We start from the raw sequence: 18603 nt of genomic DNA on the forward strand, positions 1-18603 counted from the left end.
CACGTCTACATGTCTGACTCTTTACACTCCCTCCAGAACACGCCACGAGCTCCGTCAAACACCGCCTCCAACACCACGGGGTGAGAGGGCCTCTCGAGGGTTCTAAATATACATCCCGCAGGCCCCAGAGGCTCGGGCTGGTCCACCTGGTGTGCGGGCTCAGATAACCACAGTCACACTCAGAAAGCACCAACCCCCCTGCCCCACACATCGTGATCCATGTTTTTATCATCATTATCTAATGCAATCTCCCCAGGATAAAGGTGCTGTTGTTATCCCATTTTTACAGAGATTAAGTGATTTGCTCAAGGCCACACAAAGATCTTGGGGTCCATTTCCAGTCAAGGGCATGTACCTGAGTTGCAAGTTTGAGCTCTTATACCCTAACCATCAGGGCAAGTGGGGGAGGCACCCAATGGATATGTATCTCACACTGATCTCTCTCTCTCTCTCTCTCTCTCTCTCTCTCTCTCTCTCTCTCTCTTCTCTTCTCTTCTCTTCTCTTCTCTTCTCTTCTCTTCTCTTCTCTTCCTCCTTCCCCTCCTCCTTCTTCCCTCCTTACCTCCCTTCCATGATAAAAAAAAAAAAAATCAATAGAAAAAATACCCTTGAGTGAGGATTAAAATAAAAAAGGTCAGCATGGCTCAGTGGTCGAACATCGACCTATGAATCAGGACGCCAGGATTTGACTCCAGGTTTGGGGCACATGCCTGGATTGATGGCTCGATCCCGCAGTGGTTGGCGTGCAGGAGGCAGCCAATCAATGGTTCTCTCTCATCATTGATGTTTCTTTCTTTCTCTCCTTCTCCCTTCCTCTCTGAAAGCAATGAAAATAAAAAAGGCCACACAGAAATAAATGGTAGAGCTGAAATGTGCATGTAGGCACTCTGGTTCCAGAGCCCCTGCTGTAAACTACTTCCCTACATCCCCCTGGAAGGTGCAGGCTCCGTTCTCCTCACTATCAGAGGCTACATCCCCGGACGTTGGGAATAGAACTGCCACTGGCCTCTTTCCTTGGACAAGAATTGACAAGGAGGGGAGGAGGCAGCATGCCCAGCCACCTCTCCTAAAGGGCCAGGCTCCTAAGGGGACAGGGCAAACACTGTGTCCTGGGTGAGGGTCTCTTTACTGAGGCAGGAGGGGGGAGGCTGTGGCCAGACACAATAAGGGTCAAGGGCTGTTTTGTTTTGTTTTGTTTTGTTTTTAGATTAATGACTTTTCAGTCTGGATGCTCTAAGGAAGGTTCTCGGTACAATCTCTCCAAAAGGGAGGGTCAATGCAAAGGACAGTCAAAGGTAACTAGAATTTCCCTAGGTATGAAGCCGGGGAGAAGCCGGAGCGAGCTGGCCCACAGGGAGGTTGTGAAGATCGTATGGAAGAACACCTTGGGGCTCACACATCAGCAGAGACATCTGGTCAATCCTCCAGGGGCTCTGCCCATCAGCTAACAGAAGTCCTGGCCGCAGGCAGACACAGCCTTCTTTCCATGGAGCATATCAGCAGAACCACGGCCAAGGAGAACAGAAATCTAGCTCTCCTTTTTTGTGCCTCCATCCTGCCATATAACCAGTTCTACCACCACCTCGGCCCCTTTAAGTGGAGGTTCTGATCACAGGCTAGAATCAAAGCCAAGCAAATTAGCTCAGCCACACAGACCCCAAAGTCAGGTTAAGGGAAGAGTCATCCTGTCACCTATCAGATATGCACTTGTGAGTGTTTCTTTCTTTTTTTTTTTTTTTTTTTTAAATAGATTTTATTGATTTCAGAGAGGAAGGGAGAGGGAGAGATAGAAACATCAATGATGAGAGAGAATCATTGATCAGCTGCCTCCTGCATGCCCCCTACTAGGGATTGAGCCCGCAACCCGGCCATGTGCCCTTGACTGGAATTGAACCCGGGACCCTTCAGTCCTCAGGTCAACACACACTCTATCCACTGAACCAAAGTGGCTGAGGCTGTGAATGATTCTTTAGGGCAGTGTTTCCCAAACTTTTGACATATGTGTACCCCTTCTATAATTTTTATAACGCTGAGTACCCCTTGTACTCATGAGAACGTAGAATTAGGCGCAGCTAAGCACGGTGCAGTGCATATCCCCACCAAACTCTTCCCGTAGCCCTGGGGGTACGCGTACCACACTTTGGGAAACACTGCTTTAGGGGTGCTCCCCCAAGGAGAGTACAAGCTACCGCTTTCGTTGAGCTGTCACTCTGTGCCTGGCACTGTCCCCACTGAATCCTCACCACCAGCCTGGGAGACGCTCTGTCATCCCCACCGCAGAGATGCGAAAACTGAGGCGCGGAGAGCTTCAGCACCTCCCCGAGGTCACGAAGCTCCCGTGTGCCATAACGGGGATTCACCCCGGGCAGTCTGGCTTCAGTGACTCCACTGTGGCTCCACTGTGGCTCTGGTCTTAGTCCTCAGGACATGCTGTGACACAGATACCATTACCTGATTTTACCCAGAAGGAAACGAAGGCTCAGAGTGAAGCTGCCTACCCGGAGCCAACAGTTCAGTGGCAGAGCCAGGATGTCGAACCTGGGAGCCTGAGCTCGTGACCACCAAGAGGGCCTGCGGGGCAGAAGGGGACAGTGCCAGTGGGTGGTCAACAGGCCAGCGCTGCCTGGCAGTGGGCATGCCAGCTGGCCAACAAGGCAGGCTCTGTAGGGCAAAGGCAAAGGGCCCCCAACGCCCCAAGCCATTAAGCCCTAAAGTGGCAGAACAAGCAAGTGCTAGGGGCAGTTGACAGGCTGGCAGCCATGTAGCCAACAGCTGCTGTTTATTTTGGGGTACCGGGAGAGGGGAAGGGTTGGCTGGGACCCACCTCATTCCAACAATAAGCTGAGCAAGGCAGGGTGAGGAGGGTACTCCCTCCCAGCAAAAGCAACAGCCCCGGCCACCTGCTGTGCTTTCGCTGAAAGCTGAATGGTCTAGGTGTCAGAGACATCTTGCCAGACACTCTAATCTGGGCCCGGCCAACAAACACACTGTCCCCCACCCCCCACCCCAGCCCGGCCCCATGTGCAGGATTTGTAAATGGCCTAGGAAGACAACCGACACAGCCAACCCACCCCCCGTGGTGTCAGGTTCCAGGAACAAATGGTTTTTCCTGCCACAGGGACAAAGAAGGGCTGCTCCTGTCTGCCACCCTGCCCCGGCCCGGCGCGGTCCCCTGACTCTGACACTTGTGATGGACACCCAGTGGCCAGGGTCCCACACGTAAGGCCTGCAAGCGGCCAGCCTGGACTATGGCAGGGCTGGTCGCAGGATCCCCCGGGAGGCCGGGAAGCCAAGGGCTCCTGAAGGACCGAGACCCACTGCCTGGCCCTGACCCCCTCCCCCTAGCTAGCAATTAACTCCTCTGTGTGGCTCCGTTTTCCCTTCAGGAAAGAAGGTAACAGTGCTTTTTCCACAGGGCTATTTTAAGGATTAAATGAATAAAGTGCTTAGAAGAGTGGCTGACAGATAATTAGTGCTGCTATTATTATTTTTAAATATATATATTTTTTCTTAATGTTATTGTTTAAAGTATTACACATAATAATACATATATCTCCTTTTTCCCCCCCATTGACCTTCCCCCAGCCTCCCCTACCCCATCGAATGCCCTCCTTCCTCTTTCCAAACCTCCCCCCCCCACCCCCCATTGATTTCAGAGAGAAAGGGAGAGAAGTGAGAGAAAATCATTGATTGGCTTCCTCCTGCACGCCCCAACTGGAGAGCCCTAAACCCTGACATGTGCCCTGACCAGGAATCGAACCATGACCTCCTGGTTCATAGGTTGGTGCTCAACCCCTGAGCCATGCTGGCCGGACAGCCTGTTGTTATTATTATTACCACCTCCATCCCTTGGCCTTCGAGGTTCCTGCTCACTGTGAACACCGGAAGACAGTTCTCCTGAATATTACACATAGAGCTGAGTTTCCCGGACTAGCCCATGCGGTAGAGACATCTGGTCCTTGGCGCTATAATTCCATCTCCTCAATGGATGAGAAAGGTTTTGGTGGACTGACCTGAGAATCTTAACACTATTCACAATATTCTATCTATGGGAATATATATATATATGTTTTAAATTTCAAAAAGCCAATTTCCATAACTGTAAGTTAAAAGATGTGGTTCTTTTAAAAATAAATAGGAATGGGATAGGAGGAAGGGGCTTTAATAGCGTTCATTCATGGATTTATTCCACTGATGAAGGACCCAGGTGATCCGGACCTTCTGCTGGTGTGGGGGAGGGGTGGTAAAGATGAAAAGCTGGGGCTGCTGCCTTTGCAGCTCCCCACCCTCTGGCTCCCAGCTGGGGGAGCTGCTCCCAGCACGGTGCCCGCACACGCAGGTCCAAAACCAGCGTTCGCTTGGTGACATCCCCTAACACGCGCACTGTGTTTGGGGTCCTGGAGTTTCTATCTATGCGGCTCTGTTCCGGCTGCATGACTCAGTGGTTGAGCATCAACCTACGAACTAGGAGGTCACAGTTCGATTCTGGTCAGGGCACATGCCCAGGTTGTGGGCTCGACCCCCAGTGTAGAGCATGCAGGAGGCAGCTGATCAATGATTCCTTCTCATTATTGATGTTTCTCTCTCTCTCTCTCTCTCTCATATTCTCTTTTCCTCTCTGAAAGTACTATATATATATATGTATATAGGCTCTAGACAAGAATTCAAAGGCAATAAAAATTCAAATCCCAAAATAGAGGCCAGACGTTGCCAAGGGTCCATTCTCAGTAAGAGAGGTTTGATATCTTATCGCTCCCACCAGCTCCAACCACATCACGTGCTAATGGAGGGGCCTGGAGGGAAGGTCAGAGTAGGCAGATGAACTGAGGTTTAATCCAGACCCTTGAAGTTTTATCTGGAAACACACACACACACACACACACACACACACACACACACACACGGTGCACTTCCTAGCTCCTGAGATAAAGCCATCTACATACTCCCGAGGGAAGGCCCCCTGCACACTCCCTCTGGGTCCCCTCCCCTCTGTAAGCCCAGGGCAGTGCTCTCAGCATTCTCTGCCCCTGCAGAGCCACTAACCAGGGCTGTGACCCCCACGGCTGCCCTCAGCAGAGGAGGAAATACAGACACAGAGGCCAGAGTCTGATAGTGCAGAGAGAGTAGAGAAGGCACAGCCAGTCTGACATGTGTGGATGCTTTCAGCTGGGAGGCAGGGGGGGAAAGAGAACCCCAACCTCAGCACCTGGGGAGATGGGGGGCAATCCATCCAATCCCCAGCACAGGCTTCATTGCTGCAGAGATCTAGGTTCAAACCCTGGCTCTCGACATTGATTGCTGTGTGACGGAAGGCAAGATGCTGCCCCTCTCTGAGCCTTGGTTTCCTCGTCTACAAAACAGGGACAATGGGCTACGGCTGCTGTGGGGATCAGAGGGGACAGTGGATGAGAAGCCCTGCCCTGGTGCCTGCACCTACCGGGGAGGTTCCACTCAGATTCCCTGACTCAGTCCCCCACGCCCCCTGCCCGGGAGCTGCCACGTCCGGCAATCGCGGGGAGAATGAGGCTGCTTTTTTTGGGGTGCCAGTGAGTGATGACTCATAGGAACAATCCTGGCTTGAAACTCAACTTCAGACATTGTTCTACTATAGACCTTATTAACTCTGTGAGAAAAGGGTCCGTTTGCCAATCCACTAGGGCTTAGCGCTCCAGAAAACCCTGGGCAGCCACCTCTGGACCCCTGCCCTCACTGATAAGGGACGGCGTCCCTTCCAGGGGCCAGGCCCAGGCTGAGAGCTCCTGAGTCAATTCCAGCCCAGGGGGCAGAATTCAGGCTAGAGTTTCTCTCTCTCTCTCTCTCTCTCTCTCTCTCTCTCTCTCTCTCTCTCTCTCTCTCTGAGCCCCACTGCCAGCACCATGCCAGGCCAGCCAGGCCTCCCTCTCTGTTGTTACAAAGAAATTCTCCCACACAGGCAAGTCCCTTAAAATAGCCCTCTGGGCCTGGGCCATCAGGAAGCGGAATAAGCTGGGTCGGGATGGGGCCTACCATGAAAGCGTTTACAAAGCAGCCACTTCAAACGCCTGGGACAACCCCTTCGCGCTCAAAACTCTTCGGTGGGCGAAAGCAGCACGGCAGGCTTTCTCCACAAAGAACATTATCCCACAGGAGGACAGCGTGTGGGGCAGGCAGAAGCCCTCCCCCCGCCCCCCCCCCCCCCCCGCCTCCACCCTGCCCCAGAGCAGACCTGGAGAGGGACCAAGGGTATAAGGTACAGAGACAGTGTGAAACAGGCACAGGCTGGGTGCGGGAGGGGGAGGGTGGGTGACAGAGAGGGGGGAACATACCTGCTTTGTACTTGACCAACAATGCACCCTAAACTGTCTGAACCTCAGTCTCCGTATGAGTAAAATGGGGTTAAAATGCATACCTCCAAGGCTATGTCGCGATCAGAGATTATAAATAATCTAGCACAAAACAGGAATGCAGTATGTGGTAGCTGGGTGAGGATGGTGCTCATGAAAAAAAGGTCAAAGTCTCCTTAATGACCTTGAATGAGAATATTCCTGTGGCATCAGAGAATACCCCCGACTCTTGATAAGAGATCTGGTGAGAGTGATCGTTTCCTGCCAGTTCAGAAGTTCACAATCCAGAGATCCCAGAGGCAGGTCACAATTTAGGCTGCATAATTCAGGCTGCACGGACACAAAGGAAGGGGTTCTGCCCCCACCCCACCATGCTCCTCCCCCCTCCCCGGCTTCCCCGCCAGCCGAAGGAAATGACAGCACAGGGCCAGAGCAAGCAGCCCCGTGGAGGGGCAGAAAGCCCAGCTGTTTCCCCTCTGCTAACGCAGCCACCCAGCCACCGGGACGTCACTTCCTCCCCTCAGGTAGCGTCAGGGAGAGAAGGGACTGGAAATAGCTGTCTCCTCCCATTCACAAAAAAAACGATAGGCTTGGAAAGATGCAGAGTGTAATTCCTAGGGTGGAATTTTCTGGAAGCCACCTTCACGGAAGGCCTACAGCGATCCTGAGTCAGCCCTGGCTGCAAGGCTTCTCAGGAGGACAGCTCCTGTGTGTAAAGCAACCCCTTCCCCAAATGCTTCAGAAACCAGACTGAGGCCTGGCCAGGTGGCTCAGTGGGTTGGAACATCATCCCATACACCAAATGGTGTGGATTCTATTCCCAATCAGGGCACATACCTAGGTTGCAGGTTTAATCCCTGGTCAGTGTGTGTATAGGAGGCAACTGATCAATGTCTCTCTCTCTCTCTCTCTCTCCCTTCTCCCCACCCCCCATCCCTTACTCTGTAAAATAAATAAGTAAATAAATCATTGGGTGAAGATTTTTAAAATGTTGTAAAAAAAAAAAAAAAAGAAAGAAAAGAAAAGAAAAAAGAAAAGAAAAGAAAAGAAAAAAGAAACCAGACTGAAGGACCCAGGAACCCTTCACACAGCTATTTCCTCTGGGCTCAGCATTTTCCAAAGCATCTTTCATAGCCACTGTCCCCTCTGTAAGGCAGCACAGAAAGGAAGCACTCGGCCCGTTTTCTAGATGGGCGAATGGAGATCTATCAATAGATGGGGAAAGTGACAGGTGGAAGGTTTCATGGCTTGACAAGCCAACCAGCCAGGCCTCAGATGGCATTTCCTTGGGGTCCAGTCACCCCCGGTGTTTCCAGCATTAAAGGGGCTGTGAGGTCTCTGTGGGGACAGGGCAGGCCCCTCTTTACATGTAGCTTATTGGCTGCGTGGCGTTTGGCAATTCATTTAAGCTCTGTGGGTCTCCGTGTCCTGGACGGTACAGTATGGATGCCAGCAGTAAATACACGCTTCGGGCAGTTTTGAATGGTTCCATGAAGCTCTTAGCATGAAGAAAGCATTCAGAAATGTTAGCTTTTCTTTTCTTAAGAGAGAGAGGAAGGAGGGGGAAGAGAAAGAGAGAGAAAAACTGATGTGGTGTTCCACTTATTCATGCATTCATTGGTTGATTCTTTTTGTTTTTAATATTTTTTATTGATTTTTTACAGAAAGGAAGGGAGAGAGATAGAGTTAGAAAAATAGATGAGAGAGAGTCATCGATCAGCTGCCTCTTGCACACCCCCTACTGGGGATGTGCCCACAACCAAGGTACATGTCCTTGACCGGAATCGAACCTGGGACCTTTCAGTCCGCAGGCCGACGCTCTATCCACTGAGCCAAACCGGTTTCTGCCATTGGTTGATTCTTATATGTGCCCTGACTGGGGATCGAACCCACAACCTTGGCATATCAGGTCGATGCTCTAACCCAGTGATTGGCAAACTGCGGCTCGCGAACCACATGTGGCTCACGAGCCACAGTTTGCCGCTCTGTTGACTAATGAGTTTGCTGACCACTGGGATAGGGGCTTAATCACAAGGAACAACAGCCTGTAATTATTGGAATCAAGAGTCTAAGTCAGTGGTCGGCAAACTCATTATATTAGTCAACAGAGCGGCAAACTGTGTGGCTCGAGAGCCGAAGTTTGCCGAACACTGCTCTAACCAACTGAGCTACACAGCCAGGGCAACTGCTATTCCTTTTATCATTAAGTTTTCCCTAAAGAATCAGGCTTACTGGAATATACAGAAGGGTGGTGGAGGTTAAATACGTGCAGAGGTAGCTGAAGCATTGTGCTTGAAAGTAAAACAAGTTCAGAGAGATGCTGAAGGAGAAGGCAACATTGGCGGGACTGTTTCAGGTAACACGGAGACTTCAAAGACATCCTGGGCCCCAAGAAAGCTGTTTAGTATCAGCCCCCAGACCCTTCAAGGACCAGGTTTCCTCTCTCTTGCCCTGGGCTGCTGCAGGGGCCAGCCGTGTCTGGGAATGTGGATGGAAAACACTCCACTGTGACATCCTGCGGCTGCATCGGACCCTGCCAACCAGGCCCTCCATTGGTGAGGCCCAAAGCAGCCATGCCTCACTCCTTGCCACTCCCTCTCCTCCTCCTCCTCCTCCTCCTCCTCCTCCTCCTCCTTTTCTTCCTCCTCCTCCTCCTCCTCCTCCTCCTCCACCCTCCCTCTGCAAGACCTCTGGGGTACAATCAACTTTTATGAGGCAGCCTGACCCCTCAGAGTAAGAACTCTAAACAGAGAGGGCCTGGGCTCTGGCCTGCCAACTAGAGTCCCCATCGCAGAACTAGGAAAAGGTTCTAGTTCTTGCCCAGCTCTGTTCCAGCCACGGCTGCAGGGACAGTTCTAGAGCCAGCTGCGGAACCCACCAGGAAGACCCCATCATGACCTCCCCTCCCCCCGCAATCCGTGGGAGAAAAGGAAGGTTCAGAGGTGTCTGCACAATAAACTGAATTCCCTCAGCTCGTAAGAGGCTCTCAGAAGCTAGCCTGACCTTCTGCTTCATCCTTCTCCCCACGTGGGTTCTGCCTGTACTTTCCTGGTGTGACCCACCCCTGCTTTTCCCTTTCTTGGAATTCCCTCTCCGTCTTTTTCTCCCCTAAATCCTCTTCTTCACCATCCACATCCTAATAACTCCTCAAGGCCCATCTAGCCTGCTTTCTCTAGCCAATCTTCCCTCTTCTGAACTTAACCATTACCATGGCAAACACCTATGTGTGCTTAATATGTACCATGTACTGTTCTAAACTCGTCACGCTTATTAATTCACTTTACCTTCACCACAACCCTATGAGTGAGGTTCTATTTCCCCTTCATTTTTTGTTTTGTTTGTTTTTTTACAGATAAGAAAACTGAGGCACAGAGATACTAGGTATACCAGTTAATAATGCGTAATTTTTTTCAATAGATGGAGTTACACATAGTTGATATATATGCGATTTGATATGTTTGCTATTTTGTTGTATTGACAGCAAGCTTCAAAACTTCAAATGTCAAATTTGCTGAAGATGTTAACATCATAGATATTTTTCTGCTTAAAAATGTCAAATTTCGTGACAAAAAAAAAAAAAAGAACATTTGTGGGAAGTTTTAATTCATTACTTTATTTTGAAGAAAAGTGCTGCTGAAAGTTATCGTATACTTCAGGAAGCTTACGTGAACATGCTTAAACTTGTGAACGCTGGTTTAGACACTTTAAACGTGATGATTTCTATGTGAAAGACAAAGAACATCCAGGTCAACCGAAAAAATTTGAAGACCAACAATTGCAAGCATTATTGGATGAAGATGCGTGTCAAACTCAAAAACAACTTGCAGAAAGATTAAGCATTGCTCAGCAAACCATTTCTGATCGTTTACAAGCAACGGGAAAGATTTTAAAGGAAGGAAAATGGGTGCCACATCAACTGAACGAAAGACAAATGGAAAACTAAAAGTCATCAGTAAAATGTTGCTTCAACAACACGAAAGAAAGTCTTTTTTGCATCGAATTGTGACTGGTGATGAAAAGTGGATTTATTTTGAGAATCCCAAATGCACAAAATCATGGGTTGATCCAGGTCAACCATCAACATCGACTGCAAGACCAAATCACTTCAGAAAGAAGACAATGCTCTGCGTTTGGTGGGATCAGGAAGCTGTGGTGTATTATGAGCTTCTAAAACCAGGTGAAACCATTAATACTGATCACTACCGACAACAAATAATCAACCTGAACCACGGTTTGACTGTAAAACGATCAGAGTGGGCCAGAAGACACGGCAAAGTAATTTTGCTTCGTGATGACGCACCATCACACCCTTCAAAACCAGTTAAAGACACGTTAAAAGATCTTGCCTGGGAAGTATTAACCCACCCGCTGTATTCACCAGACCTTGCTCCTTCAGATTACCACTTGTTCCGATCGATGGCACACGCACTTTCTGAGCAGCACTTCAAAACGTACAAAGGAGTGGACAACTGGGTCTCTGAATGGTTTGCCTCAAAACAAGAAAAGTTCTATTGGGACGGTACCCACAAATAACCTGAAAGATGGGGGAGATGGACATTCCTTTGAATAAAGCACTTCTGCTGTTTCTCTTGAAATTACCGTGTTCTCTTTGATTACAAAACCCACCATCCCTAACCGGTACACCTAGTATGAGTAACATGCACTGGGGCCCTTGCAGTAAACGGTGGAGACCGGGTTCCAGCCCAGGGACATGAGAGCCTGGGTGCTCTCCGACAACGCAGACTTCCGGGTTCCCATCATCTCAGGGGGTGCTGCCTGGGCTCCTCGGGCATTTCCCAGCTCTAACAGGGCAGAAAGCGACGAGTTCACAGACGTGGGTGTCAGAGACCGGAGTGAGGATCCCAGCTGTGCTGAACTCCTCTGAGTGAGAGTCCCGTACGATCTCTGGGCCTCAATTGCCGCAGCAGTAAAGCGGAAATAAAACCCCTCCCTCCCGCATGTGATTGTTACACAGTTCCAGTAAGCACCCCTCTAAAAGGTGCCCTTCTCGCCCTGACTGGTTTGGCTCAGTGGACAGAGCGTCAGCCTGCGGACTGAAGGGTCCCAGGTTTAATTCCAGTCAAGGGCATGTACCTCGGTTGTGGGCACATTCCCAGTGGGAGGTGTGCAGGAGGCAGCTGATCGATTTTTCTAACTCTCTAGCCCTCTCCCTTCTCTCTGTAAGAAAATCAATAAAATATATTTTAAATAATAATATAAATAAATAAATAAATAAATAAAAGGTGCCCTTCTCTCCTCACTCTGCAGCTTACCCTCGCTGGGCTCTGCTCAGCACCTCTGCTGATGTGGTAACTTGCCTGGAGGTTACTCGGGTGCATGAGAGGGGCCTTCTGGTGGCTCACCCACCCGCCTTCCTGTCCTCCTGTCCGGGCCCCTGACCTCTCTCTCCATTCACCTGCCTTCCTATGACTGACTCCACTAACGACAGCAACGGCAAGAAATCACACGCAGCCCTGGGAATCCACCCCCTGAAACGCTAGTTACCCTACGGGACGCTTCCATTATTTTTGGCAATTGCCAGAGCAGAGTAAACCTCTGGCTTTGGCTCCGAACCTAGTTCCAGAGCCAGAATCTCCTCCTCATTTCCCACACACACCCCTTGCCCTTCCTGTTCCCTGGATCCCTGTCCTAATCCATTATCCCTTTCCTGGATTCTCAGAACTCAAGAAGAGTAAGTGTAACTACCGTGTGTATGATGCTATTATTTGTTTTATTCGGTTTAATCAAGAGGCAAAAGAGAACAAAGTTGCCTATTGGACTCTTTCTGGCCAAGAAATAGCCTGGTCGGTGACTCAGGCTGAGGAAATTAAAAGGCAATTTCCAAGGGACTGCTGTGCAAACCCCAAATCAGAAGCCCTAACAACGCTCCTCTAATTCAGAGCCTCCCCTGGCCATTAACCCACGCCAGGCCCGGAATATCTCTTTGGAAAAATGCAGCAGTTGGCACTTATATTTCTGGAGCTGGTTCCAGTCTCCGATGACATCAAATGCGTTTACTTTTCCCTTCTCTTCCCGTTCGCCTGCCACCACACACAGTGATTCCAATCCTGACTTGCCCTCTCCCCACCCCCCAAAACCTCACTCAGCTCTAAAAAGGGCAATGATAAATGGCTGGTTGTGCGCCCCATTCCAACGGTCGTGAAGGATGTGGTTGTCTGTTCATAAGCAGGGAGCCTTGTCATACATGTGAATCACCCCTAGATCATTTCCCTCCTTGGAGAAGGAGAAGGAACTAGCCTCATGAGTGAGAGAGAGAAAGCAGGCAAGAGGGCTAACCCACGTGTGGCGCTGACCTTGGGCTAGGATCCTGTTTGACCTTGCCTTTCCCTGGAGCAACCCTCTACCAGTCCCCCTCCGAACCCCACAACCCATGTTCCTTCCCAACTCACCAGGAAGCCATCCCTAGATCAGCTCCAGGAAGCCATCCAGGCCTGAACAGCTGCTCCTTGCTTATGTGTTTCTCTTGCATGTTGGGTGTTTTCCACGGGGCATGTAGCCCAGTTTCCCATCGGACTCTGAACAGCTGGGCCTTTTTTTCCGCCTCAGTCTTTCCTTTTCTCCCAGCTTCACCTATCAGGTCCCACATGCACTTCATTGTTTTGGTGATCGGGAACAACAGATGGAAACGAGGATCTGCTCAGTGCTCACCATGGCGGAAGCTTTACCCCAGATCATCTCAGGTCAACTTCCCCAAAGCTCTGTGAGGGTGCAGGTGAGGAAGCAGCAGCCCAGAGTGGCTGGCCCCAGGTGGTGTGGCTAGGAAGAGCCAGAGGCTGGATTCAAACCCTGATCTGCCCAACACCACTCATTCCCTAACGCAGTGGTCGGCAAACCCATTAGTCAACAGAGCAGCAAACCATGGCTCACGAGCTGCATGTGGTTTGCCAACCACTGCCCTAACGGAACTGGCCCTAAGACCTTTTCATGCTGCAGCTGCACATCCTTTATCCCATGGGGCTGGACCCACAGTCCAAGAACTTAGAGAAAAACTGAAGGGCTGAGAAATGGACAGGTCTGGGGCCAATTCCTAAAAATGTAGCTCCCAGGTCCAAGCAAAAACCTGTAAAGATCTAAACACACAGGAGAACAACTTACTTCCACAGGGTCCATCTTTCACTTATCGCCTCAGGTCACCCCGGATTTGGTCCACGCCCCTGCCTCACAGTGACCTCCTGCCCCAGCACGAGGGATGTCCCGCCCAGGGAGGCAGTCCGGCACTGCCCTCTCACTGCTGTGCGGGCCAGAGGCTGCTCTCCACAGCCAGACTCCAGTGGAGGGGAAGGGCCCCGTGTTAGGTTCATTTCCTCCTTTGGAGGTAAACTGACCTGAGTTTACCCAGATCTGTCTGAACTAAGAGACCCTGAGCAATCTCTAACTTCTCCACGACTCAGTTAACCCATCTGTATAAAGGCATCAAAGAACCAAGCCCGTGTGGGGTTACAGGCAATGGATGGTAGGAATCACATGAAATCATGCATGTGAAGTGTCTGGCGCCGGGAACGGTAAATGCTAACACTGCTGTTATTGGCATTCCCTAAAGAGTCCTGTTAGAGGCTCAGAACATCCATACCTGGCATTTGTCTGAATTAAACAATCAGGAAAGGAAATGACAGTGAAAGCTCAGTGCCTCCCACATCCTAACAAATAGCGTCTTGTTTGTTTTAGGTAAACAAGCTCCTCTCCACCTCCACATGTCCTGACATACACCTGCACATACATGAGCGCAAAGAATTCTGTGAACCTGGAAAACCTGCAAAGGAAGACATCTGCAGTTTGCACCTGGCATCATCAGGGCCATTTTAAACACAAGTGGTCTGGGCCAGAGCCAGGTTACCTAAGGTTTCCCCCGTGGCAACTCCTATAAGCTACGAGAGGAGCCCAATTCCAAGCCAGGGAGCCCGGTCTAAGCAGCAGCTGCCCACCCTCCCCTGACCCCACCCCGAGCAGGGGCTTGGCAGAGAGGAAGGAAGCCAGGGCCTGACGGCATTATCCAGACGATGGAGGCCACATGCCCGCCTCTCATAAACAGACCCAAAGCACAAGACCCTCCTCGGCTGTCCCCGCAGCTCCCCCTCATTCTCGGGGAAGAGCACGCCCTTTGCTGGATGTCCTGAGAGAACCTCTGCATTGTGTTCCCAGCATCTGGAGCCAGCAGAGCCCTCCTGCTTGGACCCCAGGCCTCTGCTCAGCTCCCTCCAGCTGCTACTATGCACATCCCAGAAAATCGCTCTGCTCTGCAATTTGCCAAAACACAAACTCAAGACTTCACCATCATGGAGGACAGGGGGGAAGAAGGCACACTTCTCCAGGGCAGGGGCTTCCAGAATATAGGCGAGTTAGACACAGTGTGTCCTGCCAGCTGCCCACACCAGGACTGCCTTACCCAGAACACTGCACCTTCCGGTGTGTAGTGTCCACGGTGCCAGGGCCGAGAGATTCTAAACTTCAGAGACACAGTCCCCAGCCCCCCAACCTGCTCCTCCTGCTGTGGTGGACCCCACCTACACTTTCTATTACTGGGCACCCGCCCCTTAGACACTATGCTATGTGTCTGCCCCAAATGTGTTAGGGAATCTCTTGTTACCACCAGATATTTGTCTTCCCGGTCAGCCCCCAACTAAATGTGGGACACTTCAATGGACGAAACCCACCCCACAGGCCAGAGGCCAGTCAGACCCCGGTGCTGGGACTAGCTAAGTGGCAAGGGACTTGACTCCTTCTGGCTCTCAGTTTCCTCATCTGTAAAATGACGGGGGTTGAGCCAGATGAAATCCTGGGGTCGGTCCCTGCCAGCTCCGCCATGTCACACATGTAACACTTTCTCCTGAACTGTTTTCCACAACGCTAGTTCATGGCTCTGCAGGACCCCATCTGTTCAGTGACCTCATCCCCTGCCCCAAACATAATGTCGGTTTTTAACATGGGAAGCAGAGATGTCCTGGGAAACAGTTTGTCTGTAAAAAGGGAGGAAAGGATCATTTCAAGGGATTTGGACAAGACTCCTTTTGTATTTCGCACATAAAACAAGTTATTATCAATCTTAAAACCCAAAATCTTTCTCCCTTTTTTTGCCAGACCATTAATAGCTGGTTTTCAAAAGTGCTTTCTTAGTCAGAATCTCACCAAAAATAAGCTACCATTTAATGACTGCTTCTTATGTGCCAAGAACTGGGCTAAGTGCTTTGCATGGATGATCTCATTTAATTCTCCCAGCAACCCTATGAAGTAGACCATTATTGCCCTCGCTTTAAGAGGAAACTGAGGCCCACAGAAGTTAAGTAACTTACCCAACATTGCTCAGGGCCCTAGCACTGAACTGCCTTTAAACTCTGGGCAGTGGATCCCTCCCTGGTCACTGGAGCAACCCTTCCGGCCGGTCGCCAGTATGTCCTACATCGATAACGATGGACATCATTTGTCAGATTAGTAAGAGTTGATGTTTTACCTAAAATCCAGAATTGGAAAAGCAACCTGTGTGGGGCCTCGGAGTACAGAGTGCAAATCTGCGGAAAGCAGTGCCGACCTTAACTGGAGAGTAGAACAAAGAACCCCTAAAACTTAGCCTGTAACATCTGAGGGGGAAAATTAGGGAGGCTGACGACACTAAGCGCTGGGATGTGTACACGGACATCTGCCCCTGGAATGGGATGGCCACTGGGTGACCCAAGTCCTCCAAAAAAGAGCTTTCTTGAAAAGCAGGGGAGGTCGTTTGCTGAGCCTAAGAAAGCAAAAGAACCAACTCTATGGCCACGCCCAGAAATGTCCCCCCACAGGCACCCACCTCTCTCCCAAGTCAGGAACCAGCCCCCAGGGTCCACCTCTTTCTTACCCCACAGGAGCCCAGCGAACGTGGCTCCTACACGAAACCCAGAGTTCAGAGCTATTGGCCATAAAGGCAGAAACAGCCCCCTGAGGCTAACATTAGCATAAACCTCAGTTCCCTTCCAACAGGGAAATAAAAGGCATTTCAGAGGAATCAGCGTGCAGTCTAGGGCAGCAACCAACAGCCTGTTCTAATTGTTAAAATTAATGCTTTGGGCAGTCTGAATGCCCCTCTAAGTGTCTCATTTGAAAATAAGATGCAGTCCTTCTGCTTGGGATGCCCGGCTGCCTGCTTCTTCTATCTCAGGTGCGGGAGCTCAGGCTGCTGGGGCCGGGCGTCCCCAGGCGACAAGGATGCCGAGCTCGCATCCTAAGGTGCGAAGGATGGGACGCCAGGCCTGGCTGAGATCAAAGGAGCCGTGTCACCCAGACTCCCAAGCTCGGCTCCATCACCTTAGCCCTTCCTCATTAAGTTGGGGGGGAAGGAAGGGGGAGGGGCAGCCGTTCCTCGGAAACCACAGCAAACATCAGCCTCCTCCTGGTGTCTGGGGCCGGAGAGCATCCCTTGGGAGAGGAAATGAACCCAGTCAAGGGTCACGTCCAGAGGAGGGATAAAAGGGGAAAGCCACCCTTCTCCTCGCACCTACGGACACAAGGACTTCACGAAGGAGGAAATCCAAGCTCGGGGCGGGGAGGGTGGATGGAGGTGGGACAGGGGGCGCGCGGCGGCTTCCATTCTGACCCCAACCCGGGCCTGGGGGGGAGGCAGAGACCGGGGCGAACGTGGGGGGAAGGTAGAGGGGTGCAAGCGCGTGGCTTCCTGCCCCAGGGCCGGCCTCCGGCTGCGTGCACGGGGGACCCCAGCCCCCCGGGAGGGCCGGGAAGACGCTTCTTCCCAGTGGGGCTTCCCAGCGAGGATCTGAGGACCGTTCCCCCCACCAGCCACCACCGCTCGGGCGCGGGGAGGACTTCACAGCCGCGGTAACAGACCGGGGCACCGCGGGCCAGCTCCAACGCCAAAAAAAGAAAACGCGGGGCTGGGGGAGGCACGAGGGGGGGCGGCTGGGAGAGCTGCCCTGGAGACCGCGGCCCTGCACGCCAAACTCCGCGGCCGGGCTGCCTGTGCGCCCTCGGCTCCGGGACGCACCGCGGGGGGCCTGGGGGGCCCTGGCCAGCCCCCCATCCCTCGGGCAGAGGCGCTGGGGGGTGGGGGGCAGTACTCACATAGTGCTTGGAGGGGTTCCTCCGCTTCTCCACGTCCACCACGGTGGCGTCCTGCACGCAGTAGGCGAGCATCTTCCCCCACAAAGCGAGTGGCGCCCCCCGGCGGCGTCACCTTCTCATCCCGGCCGCCCGGGCTCCGGCTCCTCCTGCTCCCCGAGTGCCTGCGGCCACCCGCCCCAGCGTCCCGGCCGCCGCCGCCGCCCCGGCCCCCGGCGCTGCAGGTACGGCCCCGGGCGCTGCGGGTCCCCGAGGGCGCGCGGGCTCCGGCGCCCCGGCGGTCCCCTCGGGCCTGCCCGCTCCCTGGCTCCCGCCGCCGCCGCCGCGCTCCGCTCGCCCGCCGCCCGCGCTCCGCCGCCCGGTGGGTCCGGCGGGAACTGGCGGCGCGGAGGGGCGGGGGTGTGTCCCGCCGGCGGGGACGGGGCGGGGACCCGGCGCCCGCTGTCAGCGCGCTGGGGAGGGCCCGGCGGCGCCCCTGGCCGCGCTCCGGCTCCGGCTCCGGGGGGCTCGGCGCAGGCGGAGGCTGTGGGCGCAGGAGGCGGAGGGAGGCTGGGCCAGGCAGGCAGGGAAGGGAAGGGAGGGGAGGGGAGGGGAGGGAGGGGAGGGGAGACCAGAGGGGAAGCGCGCGGGGAGGGGCTCCGGGCCCGGGGGAGGGGCTCGCGGCGGCGGGGAGGGGGCTGCTGCCCAGCCGGAGTCCAGAGCGCGGCCGGCGGCCTGGCGCGGCCCTGGGCCCCTTCTCCGGGGCCCTGAAACTCTGGGTGGCTTCCGAGAGGGAGAAGGAGGGGGGAGCCAGCTCGCCCCCCACCCCAGCTCTACGTCTTGGAGCGGATTTTTGTCTTTTTGTCCCTACCTTTCCTTGCCCCTCTCCCTCCTTCCTCTCCCCCAGATCTCTTTCATGAAAAGGAGTTTATGTCCCTGCTGTTCCTGCCCTGGCCCCCCAGGAAGGAACGGGGATGGGAATGGGGCCGCATCCAATCCTCCGAGCCTGAGCCTCGTTTGATAAGCCACCTGCCCCCCCCCCCCCCCCCTTGCGGGTCACAAAGGATGAATTCTCCCCGGAAATGGGATCGATCCGCTGCCTAAGTCGCCCATCGATCTGGGCCTCTTTGTAACTAACCTGTGACATCACTTACCAGGGAGGTGACAAGACTCTGCAGAACACTGCTGCCTGAAGCCCTGGCTCCCACGGGGGAGGCGGGAAGGGAGTACACATGGT

The 18603-nt window shown here is 52.9% G+C and overlaps 1 protein-coding gene across 2 annotated transcripts in view; it reads right to left on the reverse strand.

The window, feature by feature from the left end:
• SH3PXD2A (SH3 and PX domains 2A) overlaps positions 1–17928 on the reverse strand; it is a 213135-nt gene extending 195207 nt beyond the window's left edge. The window contains exon 1 of one of the 2 annotated variants that reach the window (XM_084903835.1): positions 17391–17928. In XM_084903835.1, coding sequence (XP_084759961.1) covers positions 17391–17462 — 72 coding nt within the window. In that variant the 5' untranslated portion in view covers positions 17463–17928. The remainder of the gene's footprint in view (positions 1–17390) is intronic. The other variant, XM_084903836.1, reaches the window with a different exon arrangement.
• Between the last annotated feature and the right edge of the window lie 675 nt (positions 17929–18603).

This window comes from Pipistrellus hanaki, assembly GCF_964339955.1.
Source record: "Pipistrellus hanaki genome assembly, chromosome: 14".
Taxonomy (NCBI): Eukaryota; Metazoa; Chordata; class Mammalia; order Chiroptera; family Vespertilionidae; genus Pipistrellus; species Pipistrellus hanaki.